This window comes from Lissotriton vulgaris, chromosome 10 (assembly GCF_964263255.1).
Source record: "Lissotriton vulgaris chromosome 10, aLisVul1.2, whole genome shotgun sequence".
Lineage (NCBI taxonomy): Eukaryota > Metazoa > Chordata > Amphibia > Caudata > Salamandridae > Lissotriton > Lissotriton vulgaris.
This window is the reverse complement of record NC_141698.1, coordinates 125014557-125028728: the sequence shown is the minus strand read 5'-3', so window position 1 is coordinate 125028728 and position 14172 is coordinate 125014557. Positions and strand designations below refer to the sequence as shown.

The 14172-nt window shown below is 40.8% G+C and overlaps 1 protein-coding gene across 1 annotated transcript in view; it reads right to left on the bottom strand.

Moving 5' to 3' along the window:
- LOC147684821 (cytochrome P450 3A21-like) overlaps positions 1–14172 on the bottom strand; it is a 242933-nt gene that overhangs the window by 191739 nt on the left and 37022 nt on the right. The window contains exon 3 of the mRNA XM_086940698.1: positions 4100–4152. Within this exon, the coding sequence (XP_086796824.1) occupies positions 4100–4152 (53 nt within the window). The remainder of the gene's footprint in view (positions 1–4099; positions 4153–14172) is intronic.

The window sequence follows — 14172 nt, the reverse complement described above, 5'->3', positions numbered from 1 at the left end:
AGTTTGGCCCTATAGTCAGACCGTCTTCAAGGGTTCGTAACCACCTGTGCATCTACTTGGTACCGCTCAAACCCAGCTTTCAGTACCACAGATCAGGCAAGTACCACTCTCCCTTTGCATGCCATATTTTTGTGTGCATGCCAGATGAAAAAGCCATTCACAGGACATCAATAAGGTAGTGATTTCAAAATGAACCTGCCCTGACAAATGCCCTGGACAATTTTTTAGCCATTGGAGTAGGGCAGAAACATGTTGGCGCTACAAGGGTCATAGGACCATTACATCCTTTATTGTCCCCCATTATTAATTATTTTATACTGTGCCTATCCACCCCACTAATAAAGGAATAATGTGGTTGTGGTGAGACATTTTTATTACACGTAGCTTTCCCCGGATAACATAATAGAGCTCCCTGGAATATGGTTGTATTATGTAATATTTATGTGCTTTTATGAAGTCATGGAATTCGAATAAAGATTCCTGAACTGAACTGGTCGAGCCCATCCTGGCTTTTTGTGCCAGGATGAGCCTGATGATGAAGCATCCTACTATTTGAGTGGGTTAGGGTTATACATAAAAAGGATTCGTTTTCTTCTCCCCATCTCGTGCAGAGGTGGTACTTATCAGTGAAATGCATCGACTAGGAAGAGGGATACCCTTATTGGTTTTGTAACTTAGTTTTGAGTGAACGTATACTTTTTCTTCCTTTGTGTAACAGAAAGATCTCCTTTCCCTCCATATTGGTTGGTCCACTGACATCCGATACCATTGATTTTAAGGTAATGCTAGCAATGCCAAATGTTTTCACCTACCTAATTGGTAGTCAGCAGCTTGACACCAACATTTCTGGCCAAGGCTGATGTACTTAAAGAACAAAATATGTTAATTTCTGAAGTTATTTCACCTAAATGCATGATTCAAGATTTTCCAACACTTTTTTTAATAAATATTCAATCTCATATGAGAGTGCTAAACAGATATGTATGACAAGCAGTAATACAAGTATCTTTATAACAACTGTTTTGATGATCACCCACAGAAGAAAATATTGATTGCCTGACACTTTGCTTTCATGAGTGTTCCACTTTTCCTCTATGTGGTTTGCTGCTCATGTAGTCCTATAAAAGACCATTTCAAGGTGGCTATTTAATTCTGAGAATTAAACCATCCTATCACAAGTCCATTAATCTGTATTCAATAATATCAGTCATTGGCAAAGCAGCATGACATGCTCATTGAATGAAGGGGCCAAATGTGAGACTTGTATCACATACATTCATACCATGACAATACATTTTTCCCATGTGGTGTTGCCACATCTCCAAAACGTTAACAAGCATTTGCAATGCACTAGGTCTCGCATTTACGCGAGTTTGAGCTATTGGCATTGTAAATTACAAAGCCTTTTATTTATGTTTTGGTTTTTAAAACATAAAAGGCATTGTCATTTACAATCCCAATAGCTTAAACTCGTGTAAATGTGAGACCTATTGCATTGCAGATGCGTGTTAAAAGTGCAATTACTATGAGTATATGTATAAGCCTATTTCTCATTTAATCTGCACCAGAGGTAAATCATTCTATCCATTTGCTTTCTAAAACAGTTTGAAGTGAATATTTTCGAACACAGGCAGATTCTGTGCAGTACTGCAGTCCACCAAAATGCAAATGCGTTTGCTTTTCCTGTGGTACAGTTTACACAGTAATTTGACCCATGGAAACTCGATATATTGAAGCCATTATGCAAGGTTCAAAGTTCACCAGAATCCGCCTAGTCTTTCAATAACACCTACATAGAGGTAGCATGGTTACAAAACAAACACTAATCAAGCATATTACATTTCGATTACCTTTTGTCTCTTATTCTGAAGAAAAAATCTCCAAGCTTTGTCTAGGTGTTGCCTGCACGAAAATCTGTCCAAATTCAGTAACCAAGCTGTGTATTCTAGTGTTTTTCAGGTACACGTTAGGTAACACATCCCTCTTCCTTCGAATGTGTGCAGGGGGTCTCCAAATGGATCAAAACCACTAGCATTTTCCTTATTTGTTTTTTAAGGTGCTGAGTTGTGATGAGGCCTCTTCGAAGCACTATTCATCTGTCAGACGTTTGGCTGTGACACAGACTTGTAGATAAAGCATCCACTGAATTGATGTAAGATTGCCCGATAGTCTCGGGTTCAAATCCGTGCCGGTCCACTCTGCCTTTCATCTTTCTGAGATAGATTAAATGAGTACTACCGAGTTAGGTCACAAAAAACATCCGTTATCGGAGTAGAGACCCCCCCTCGAGGTATCTACAAAAGCTGTTGTTGAGTTTTTTCTGCAACGCAGATTCCCGAGAGCTGTCAGGAATATAATTGCATGTTCAGACAGCAACGCCCTGGGGATGTACATTTTTGAGATAAATGACTTGCGTTGAGATTCTGTTTCGCAGAACCAAGTTACATGTGCTGTTTTACAACACAGCAGACTTCCCTTCGCATGCTATATACTGCCAGATTCATCAAAGACCCGTTTTGCGAGTCTGTAATAGCGATTCATAAGGAATCGCTATTACAGACTCGCAAAACGGGATTCATGTAGGAATCGCTAAATAAATTGCGATTCCTACACATTCCTTATTTGCGATTAGCAAATTGCTAATCGCAAATAAGGAATAACTCCCCATTCAATCCTATGGGCCAAAAGGCCCATAGGAATGAATGGGGAGTTATTCCTGATTTGCGATTAGCTATTTGCTAATCGCAAATAAGGATGCGTTTTCAAGGGTGCTAGGGGTGTCCAAAGGATACCCTGTAGCACCCCTGAAAGGTAATCTACATTGGTGTTGCACACACACATGTCCAAAGGACATGTGTGTGTGCAACATGCAACTTAGAAAAATGCTTTTAAAAGCATTTTTCTAAGTTTTCGCTATTTACCACGAGGTTTGAAATTGCGATTGCGATTCAACTTCATGAATCCGGCTGTAAGTGGGCTGGCATTATGCGACTGAACATTAAGTAAAATGTGAGAGAATATTTCTCGACCAGCTGCTGGCCCTGAATGAGAGCAGACCATTCCAAGGTCAATGATCCGCGGCAAGGCGATAAATCGCCATTCCACGAACGCTACGTGGCCAATGCTCCGAGGATTCACATTTTTGTTAAAAATGTCATTCATTAGTCTGTTAACAGTCTGACTCTGGGGGTCACTTGTCCCACTTAGAGATAGCCAGAGAGTGGATCGAAGCACGTGACTTGCCGGGCAGGAAGCAGCCGCTATTGTCGCCATTAGTTAGTCACAAACCATAAAGGAGACTGTGTAACGCCGCAAGTAAAAGATCCAGTCCTGATGGGAGGTAACAAATGGGGGCAGGGCGGTAACAAGGAGGGACTAACAAGCCTCAATATCAATCGGAAGCCAGCATTTACCAAGGACAATGACACCAGCAAATCAAAAATATGGGCGGAGAGAAGGCGAGGCTTACACACCATACTCTACAGCTGCATGCCTCTCAGAGCCAGCAGCACATGTGCGCTGCAATGCTAGGCTCGACCTAAAAAGGAACAGAGAAAAACAGATTTCATAGACAAACTAGCAGCCCGTCCCGACATTGTCCGGGATGTGTTCTCCTTCCCATATAGCAGTAATTCCACCTCAATGGGAAGGTCCGTGAATGCGGCGCACCTTGTTGTGTGGTGACGCCTCTGCCGATGAATGGCGCGCTTGGAAAGCTGCCCTGATAACGCAGTACGCCCACAAACGATGTATCGTGAATGGGCGCGCACAGTCAATGCCGTGCCCCCTCTGACAACGCTGCACGCCCATCGCTGACAGCACAACGCCAATGCCCACAAGGAACTACTTTACCCCTAAGGTACTTTGACCTTTCTAATGTATATGGTGGGCAGCTTTATAGCCTATGTCCATCTGCTGCAACTCCCCTTTCCAATGCTGTATTGGGTGTTGTGATTGGTGCTGTACTTCGTGAGTTTACCCGCCTCAAAGGTTTCAGCTCTCTCTTTATAATAGTAGTATAGATGACTAGGACACTATATCAGACAACTGTGAACAAAAATTGTAATGGCCAAAGGATAAGCAAATAGTTTAAACTTACCCCCAGACTTTTCCATATTTTTTAAAACACTCCATGTCAAACTCCAAAAAACCCTAAAAAGGAAGACACATCAAGGTGTTTAATGATGAAAGTGTAAGAGAAATGTATATACAATCGTTACATTTGATTTAAATAATGTTGATATAAAAAATGTAGGAAACTCGTTTTCAGCATTTCCCTTTGAACACAAGTTCTTATTAATTTGCAATAAACCAAGCCATCAACCAAAAATCAAATAAACAATGGTCAAGTGCAGCTTTGTGGCTGGTATTTGAGAAAAGCCACTTATTGGCATGGTGATGATTATACTCAATTACAAATATTGGAAAGTCTAAAAGCTGCTAATCAGGGGGTAACCCTTTCAAGGTGTGACATCCAGAGCTTCTGGTCACAAACCACTTCTGCGCCTTAGAATATCATTATTAGGGCTGCCTATTGCCATATATGGGCAACTATTTTTTCCAAAGGCAAGGAATCAAATAATTCTAATTCAAGTGGTAGGTCATCCACGTTAGCATCATCCGTTGACTTAGATGTTAGGTTTTTCTACTCACATTGATCATCTCCAAATATTATCAGAAAGAAAAAAACTCTTTGTGGTAAGTTATATAAATTAATATGTATTTCTCTTTTTCAGTCGGAAGGCCTTTTGATAGCTTTGAGGGGAAATATATCAAAATTGTTAAATACGATACCAGTCCTGACCAATATTAACATAAGTCATTGCGAAAGGGTAGAATTACTGAAGGCAAAAATTGGCCCACAGGAAAAATGCACTAGGGTTACTCTCTCCAACACAACAACACCCTTCGTGTTCTACAACCTTTCCGATATAAGGGTAAAAATGTACCTTGAGTATAATGTACCTTATCCAGATTATTTACAACCATCTTAAATTAATACTCTATATAACACTATGGATACGTTTCACCAAAACTCACTACATGCATGATTCAGTACCATTACTAGTTCAAGTCTGTATAATGCTTCTATAGTGAATCACTTAAACACATCAATTATATCTGAGAGGTAATAGATATTTTGAACAACAGAACAAGTGATTAGGCTGGTGACACCTGGACCAGCTTGAATTGTACTGGTGGAGTTCTTGAATAAACAATTCACCACCTTTACACAAGAATGATTATCAAATATGTGCACATGAAATATTGCAGACTTGTGTAGACATACAGAAAACTGAGAGGATGAAATCTTCCTTCAGCTTCTTTCTGAATTATGTTTTTGCATGTCTGCAGGAATGCGGGCACATCTCTTATTTGCATTTGAAGGTTATACTGTCTTTGGCATCAGGTCTGTGCCCTCAACCCATGAACAGTGTAAAGTTGGGCTCATTACAGTGAGAAAGTGGTGCACTGGTCCTGGTTTAGTTCCCAGTTATAACAATTTTCCCATTTCAAGTGCAACCAATATTAAGGTTTTTTTTTGTATCTTTTCTTTTATTAAATGTAGGTCTCACTCCCATCAAATGAACACGTGATCCCCTTGCATGTAAATGTGTTACATTCATAATATGTACACTTTCCTACTGTGTTCACAGGTGATTTCAACTGGTATTTATTTGGGACATAAGACTCTGATGTTAATTTCTATGCCTGCAACAATCTATTTGGCTTCGCCCCCCTGTGTTTATTAGGTCCAGAAAAGAGCCCAGTGGCGAAGATCTCTACTTTGAACCTTTGAGTGCGTTACAGAGATCACTGAAAGACAGATCCCCACTGGATCCAACTCTTGACTTCACCCATATATCTCTCTGTGGTCCCTGAGCTTTCTTTGACTATACTTGTGTCTTTGGCTGGTTTTCTGACCAAGTCTATGATTATACATTCATCTATAGCTTTGATAGCAACCATTTTCTTAGAGCATGTTGCTTTCTCTTGGATGAAAGAGCCTGTAATAGAAACAAACCCTGTTCTATTTGTTGCATCTGAACCAATGGTCCCATAAAGAGGACTCAAGCTAATTTGGATATAATTCAAACCTGGTCCAATAGTATAGATAAGACCTTTACAAGATCAATGTTGTTGACAAGCTTTTAGTTTGGTGACGTGTGTAATATTGTCTCTGTTCTTGCCTGTCTAGTGACAAGCCCAGCATCAGCAGTCCCACCTGTACTCAGAGTAATTTTACATTTTATTCCTCTCCAATATCCTGGTTGAAAGGGACTGAATTAAAAGTAAAAAGCTGGACTCCTTCCTCCTTGGTGGGATTCAAAGAGTGGGACTGTATTGGTTGATCGTGTCTTGGTGATGTTTAGGGTGGTCAACATATAAATCCTTTCAAGAACTCCAGATGGAATTTCAGATGCCATCCTCCTAATTCTATCGTTATCTAAAACTCAGTCATGCCCTACATGTTCATAGTGATGAGCTTTAGGATCTCCCCGAATACAGTGCCCTGGAAAACAAAATCCTCGTAGGCCCCTTGGACAAAGACGGGATATCCCAGATGTATAGATCCCTTGTGATATACCCACAAACCTCACTATTTTCGGTGAAAGAATGGTGGGGAGGGTTGGGTAGCACCTTTGGATGAAGCAGACTGGAGTGATGGCTGCATGGCTCAACGCACCTAAGCCATCTCAGCTAGACCCTGCTTTTTCCAATTTAAATACCTCCATCAGGTCTAAATGACCCCTCTACGACTGTGTAGGGTGGGGCGACAGACAACTCGGCCTGTCGTAGGTGCCGGAACCCAGCGTGGGATTTTTTCCATGTTGTGTGGCAATGCCCTGTGATACAAAGATTTTGGCCTGCTGTTTTAGCTGTGTTATCTGCTGTGATGAGTATACCCATAGATGTTGATCCGCAAATTTCTCTACTTGGGTTCTTGGATGAATTGGTGGGGCCCAAAGGGGGATGGGACTTTGGTTGACCTGGGCACTTTACTGGCTAAATGCAACATTGGACCTTCTCTGCGGCCCCTTCACTAGAGGTGTGGACAAACAAGATGGATTGGAGTGGCAAATTGGAGGAGACAATTTATGTAGCCAGGGGGTGCCCCAAAAATATGTTGAAGTCTGGAAAAATGGTGGGAATACCATGGGTTGTCGATCTGATTACTATTCATAGCACCTGTTGTTTACGTTGGGGAGTTATTTTGTGGGACTCATTACATATCCTTGGTGATATCACTGCATCTTTTTGTGTCTATTCCCTCACTGTACGAGGCAAAAAGTTTAATATTTACCTGCAAAATGTTAATAAAATGTTTCTATAAAAAAGTAAAAAGCTCCGCTATTCACACTTTGTGCATTAAACACATTTGCCAATACACAAAATATTATAAAGATGAAAATAGATGTCTAAAGGTACTAACAAATACACCAAAATTGGAGGAAAACAAATGGGTATCTCTTCTTGACATATCTTCCAAGAAGACTCAGCAAAAAACATCCACCCTGATTGTGGCATAAGTGAAAAAGACTAGCTCGCCCCAGTCAATGACACCCACCCAAAGTTAAATTAATTTCCTTGTGACCTGCTCGAATGGTGGACTCCCTTACTTTCAGAGATGCAACTGTTGACGAGAATTCTTTTTTTGCAATCTCTATTTATGTTAATTTAATCACAACTTATGATCTTGTTCCTCTCAACAGCTGAAGATTCAGGGCCTGATTCAGATCTTGGCAGGCGAGTTAAGAGCAGACATCCCTTCCACGTAAATATAAATCCCATAAGATATAATCGGATTTATATTTCGGCAGACGAGATAACCGTCACTGTTGTGACAGAGTAACCTGTTAGCCAAGATCTAAATCAAGCCCTTTATTGAGCCATGTGCTGGTTAGGTAGTACGAAAGAACAAAGTTGCAGTCTGTTTCATTAATCTTAGTAATGCTTCTAACAGGTTTGACAGAAGAAACTTTAGATCAATATGAAAGCCCAGAATATTAGCCCCATGCTATTGTATTTTATATAGAAGCTACCTGAATTAATGTGGGTGCAAATAGAAATTGATAATTACTCGGAATAATTAAATTGGATACCAACCAGCACTGATTTCAAGCAGGACTGCATCCTGCCCCCCACACCTTAAACTAAATGTCTGACAAATCTATTTTCCTAGTTGCCATGCTTAAATGGCTTCCCCCTAACTTGGGCAGCAAATACATTTGGCACATGCCAATGAACTCATATCAAAGAATAAGACCCCTCTTAAGCTTCAGAGGATCTTGGGTTTTGTTTACCAGTATTGTAAAGCAAATGGCCTTATGATGAATATACCTTAAACTACAATGATGGCATTTGTTAGATCTGGGAGGATTATTTGGCTACTTAAAGGTATACATCTGGAGACCATTCAAACATATGATTATTTGGCCATTACCATGTCCTTTAATCTATCTTGGTGTAAACAATTGGCTTTATTAAATAATATAAATTCATCAATCTGATATTGGGTATCATTTTTTTCTCAACATTCAACAGATTCTTACTCTATAGTTTTGAAGGTTTTCATTGCCATCATTGCCCCCTCTTCTTTACTGTTCTAACTTATAAAAAAGTCAATTCAATTCAATATGTCGATATTTCGATTAAAAATCATGAAAGATGTTGACATTTAAAACATAATTATCCAGTTCGTTTTTGTAAGAAGCTAAATGGTTATACATTAAAATAATGGTCACAGGGAGAATAGATCCACAATGATAAAGTGCTTAAATGTATAATAAATAAATATTTTAAAATGAAGAAATCTTCTAATGGTTGTAGCGCAAAAACCTATAACAGTAGTTAAGCTTATTAATAAAATTGACCAGGTCGGTATACTTAAAGCAAGTTAAAATAACCTCGTTTTTTAGCTCTTATAGCCCACATCCAACTTAGAAACTTGGCAACTGCAATCACTATAGGTTCATCAGTTTCAGTTTTTAAGATCCTGAATGCTTTTTTGCCAGAGCTAATGCCCAGAGACAAACAAATAGGTTTAAGCCACTCGTGTCTAGGAAGTTTATAAACGGGGCAAATAAATAAAATATGTGCTAGAGATTCATTCTGAGTTGGACAAAAGGGGCATTTGCTGTGGTTTGTCGCACATCTTTTACTAACAAACAAATTAATTGGGAGTGAATCCACTCTTAATTGGTGATACAGTTTCCTATAATTAAAAACAGTGATAAAATCCCAGTACCCTTCATACTCTGTATCATGTTTAAGCTCTAAGAACTCCCTTGTTAGTGACGGCCTTATTAAGGAGGAGAAGCGCTTCATTTTGACCATGCTCCAATACATCGCCTTGAATTCCTTCTTTGAGGGAAAACATTATCAACAGGGTTTTCCCCCATCTCGCTCAATATAACTTTAGCCTGCCTCAGCCAGGGGATTTTACACATACGATCTGCCTCCCTGACTTCGAGAAGGGCCTGAGCGTACAGGGACAATTCTGGTGTAACCCAAAGCCTTCTCCAGTAAGCCACTGGTCTATATCGTGTTGTGTCCTCAATAAAATGACACCCCATATCTAAATAGAGGGGCAGCAAGGATGTTTATTGGGGAAGACCAGTTATGCCCCTCAGGAATTTGTTTTGGGCTGTCGCCAAGGGGGCTAAGTTGTCAAATCCCCATAATTCAGCCCGTATAAAACTGAGGCGCTGATTTTAGAGTTGTATATTTTTAGGACTGGAGCTACAGGCTTAGTATGGGACAGACGCTGTTCCTTTAGAGGGGCACCAGACAGTTGGGCGTGTTTGAGGACCAATTGGTCAATGTGCAGCTTCAAATTGAGTTTTCTACCTAGAGTAATGCCCAAATATGTAAAAACATCAGTCTGCTCTAGAGTGACTTTGTTCATGGCTACTCTATCTTTTATGATCTTGTGTTTGTGTAGGACCATGAATTTGTTTTTTTCCACCTTAACTATAAGGTCATGGTCCTGACAAAACTCCTCAAATCTAGCAATGGCCGTCTGAGGACCTTTTTGAGTCCTAGAGATTATCAGAGTGTCATCCGAAACATGAGCAGGGGGATCTTCATGCCTGCTAGGGTAGGAGCATCAGTGGGATGGTTCTTAAAATACTGCACTACCCTATTGATGTGCAGGGAGAAAAGGGTTGGTGCTAAAAGGCACCCCTGTCGAACCCCCTTTGCAATCGGAAACCTACTGGTAACACTACCCTGCTGTCCCCAATGTACCTGTGCAAAGTTGAAATTGTGTAGTGCTGTTAGAAAGGCCAGTAATTCCAATGGCATACCCTGTTCAAATGCTCTCCACATTTTGGTACATGGGACTAGATCGAAAGCCAACTTAAGGTCTATAAAAGCAGCGTAAATGGTACCACCTCTTATGATCACCACACGCCAATAAATTAAAATAAACCTAAAAACCTGGTCAATAATGCTGGTATGTGAGGGAAACCCTGCCTGCAGTGGAGATAGAATATCAAATTTGTCTATCCAGGCCTGGATTCGACTCAATACCAGCCTAGCTGTGACTTTTTGTATACAGTCAATGAGGCTTATAGGCATATAATTGCCTGGGTTGGAGAGGTCCCCTTTCTTAAAGATTGGAAGGATTTCTGCTTCTTACCAAGTATCTGGTATGGGGGCACCACTGGAAATGGCATTCACAAGAAACTGGATATATGTTACCCAGATCACTTTATCATGCAGGAACAGGTCAGCTGGAACACAATCCAACCCAGGCACCCTGCCTCTCGGGACTGAGTTTAACGCCAATTCTACCACTTTGCCTAGTGAAATGCAAAGTGGAGTTGACTGGGGGCATACAAACTGTTCTGTTCTGTATCTTGTTCCCCTATAGCAAATTCGGGGTATACACCTGTTACAACGCATTTTTTACTCCGCACTACCATTACAACGCGACTTTTACAACGCATACCATTACAACGCATTGCGCTGGGGGGCGCTCTAGGATAGGGAATAAGTATAATTTACTATCCAACACCTTCCCTAGGGTCCACGGGGACTGGAGTTAGAATAGTAAATTATACTTACCACTATCCAGCACCTCAAAGCGCTATGCGTTGTAATGGTATGCGTTGTAATGGTCGCGTTGTAACAGTAGGTAGTTGTAACGGTATGCGTTGTAACATGGTACATCCCAAATTCGGCCTTATAATAAGATACCCACTGTTCGAGGGCTACGTGATTGACTGGAGCCTGACTCGATATAGCCCTACCCCATTTCATAAGATACCAAAAAGTGTCCATGTTTCTCCCTTTACTAGCCTTGAATAACTCATCCCAATATCGCTCATCCGAGGCCCTTTTGGCTTCCTGTTGGGCTAACTTGTACCCAACCCTTGCCCTTTTGATATCTCCCATGTCCTTAGATCTAATTGCCCTGGCTAGGGCTCTATAAGCCTCTCTACAAGATTTCCCGTTCCATGCGGCCCCCTTAGGGGCCAAATTTGGGGATTTTTTTACCTTTGTAATAAAAAAGCCTTTAAGCTTGGTAAACAGTTCATTGTGAACATGTATGACTTTGGAGTTAGTTTCCTCTTGTGTAACACAACTTTAAAGGGTAGCTGTTGCACTTACCACCAGCTGCCTCATCTGCTCCAATTGCTCCTCTTTGTTAATACATTTAGCCCATTTAACTCTTCTAGTATCATTACTAAGTTGCACTTCTACAAAGGCACTTTCAGCGGCCGGACAATCAGTGACAGAAAATCCCTTAAGCTGCAGTGAAAGTACTAGGGGGTTATGGTCACTTTCAGACCGCTCCTGGACTACCAGGTCTATTAAGGATGGCCAAAGTTCCTTATTGAGAAAGATGAAGTCTATATGACTACTTCTCAACCCGTTATTAAGTTGGCGAGCCCTGCTTATCAGAAACAGACCTCCCGTCGACAGCCCTAACATAGCACTAACAGTTCCAAACATAGCACTTTTAGCTGCAACGCAGCTTCGGTCCATTTTTTAATTGGTGAGAGTGCCAGTGGCAGGATATTCCACTGAGCATCCTCCTCTAAGCTAAGGTTTGCGTTGTTGATGTCTAGCGGTTTAAAGGAACAATTAAAATCTGCGACAATTATCAGATTGCACGCGCCTTTGTACTGGTCTAAAAAAGTATCTAAGAGAGCAACAGCACTAGAAGCTATTCCACCTGGCAGCCCTCTTGCATAGACATTAATGATCAACAGATATGGGACATTAAGCATCTGTAGTTTAATTATTAGAATATCCCTATTGTCGATACACAGTTCATCTATCTTAAAACTATCTGACTGTCTCACCCAGGTTGTGAGGCCCCCCTTGGGTCTCCCCCTCTGACCCGCCTGCGCGGTTTTAGAAAAATGTAAAAAACCCTGCCGAAACGGGGAACAGCCACTACAACGCGGCTGTTACTACGCATGCCATTACGTCGCATGCGTTACAACTCATGCGATGTAACAACGCATACACATTACGACGTGGGCCATTACATCGCATGCGCATTTAAAACGCATGTGATGTAATGGCGTCGGAGCACAGACGTCCAGCACTATGGATACATTTCACCAAAACTCACTACATGCATGATTCAGTACCATTACTAGTTCAAGTCTTTATAATGCTTCTATAGTGAATCACTTAAACACATCAGTTATATCTGAGAGGTAATAGATATTTTGAACAACAGAACGAGTGATTAGGCTGTTGACACCTGGACCAGCTTGAATTGTACTGGTGGGATTCTTGAATAAAAATTCACCACCTATACACAAGAATGGTTATCAAATATGTGCACATGAAATATTGCAGACTTGTGTAGACATACAGAAAACTGAGAGGATGAAATCTTCCTTCAGCTTCTTTCTGAATTATGTTTTTGCATGTCTGCAGGAATGCGGGCACATCTCTTATTTGCATTTGAAGGTTATACTGTCTTTGGCATCAGGTCTGTGCCCTCAACCCATGAACAGTGTAAAGTTGGGCTCATTACAGTGAGAAAGTGGTGCACTGGTCCTGGTTTAGTTCCCAGTTATAACAATTTTCCCATTTCAAGTGCAACCAATATTAAGGGTTTTTTTTGTATCTTTTCTTTTATTAAATGTAGGTCTCACTCCCATCAAATGAACACGTGATCCCCTTGCATGTAAATGTGTTACATTCATAATATGTACACTTTCCTACTGTGTTCACAGGTGATTTCAACTGGTATTTATTTGGGACATAAGACTCTGATGTTAATTTCTATGCCTGCAACAATCTATTTGGCTTCGCCCCCCTGTGTTTCTTAGGTCCAGAAATGAGCCCAGTGGCGAAGATCTCTACTTTGAACCTTTGAGTGCGTTACAGAGATCACTGAAAGACAGATCCCCACTGGATCCAACTCTTGACTTCACCCATATATCTCTCTGTGGTCCCTGAGCTTTCTTTGACTATACTTGTGTCTTTGGCTGGTTTTCTGACCAAGTCTATGATTATACATTCATCTATAGCTTTGATAGCAACCATTTTCTTACAGCATGTTGCTTTCTCTTGGATGAAAGAGCCTGTAATAGAAACAAACCCTGTTCTATTTGTTGCATCCAAACCAATGGTCCCATAAAGAGGACTCAAGCTACTTTGGATATAATTCGACCCTGGCCCAATAGTATAGATAAGAGCTTTACAAGATCAATGTTGTTGACAAGCTTTTAGTTTGGTGACGTGTGTAATATTGTCTCTGTACTTGCCTGTCTAGTGACAAGCCCAGCATCAGCAGTCCCACCTATCCTCAGAGTAATTTTACATGTTATTCCTCTCCAATATCCTGGTTGAAAGGGACTGAATTAAAAGTAAAAAGCTGGACTCCTTCCTCCTTGGTGGGATTCAAAGAGTGGGACTGTATTGGTTGATCGTGTCTTGGTGATGTTTAGGGTGGTCAAGATATAAATCCTTTCAAGAACTCCAGATGGAATTTCAGATGCCATCCTCCTAATTCTATTGTTATCTACAACTCAGTCATGCCCTACATGTTCATAGTGATGAGCTTCAGGATCTCCCCGAATACAGTGCCCTGGAAAACAAAATCCTCGTAGGCCCCTTGGACAAAGACGGGATATCCCAGATGTATAGATCCCTTGTCATATACCCACAAACCTCACTATTTTCGGTGAAAGAATG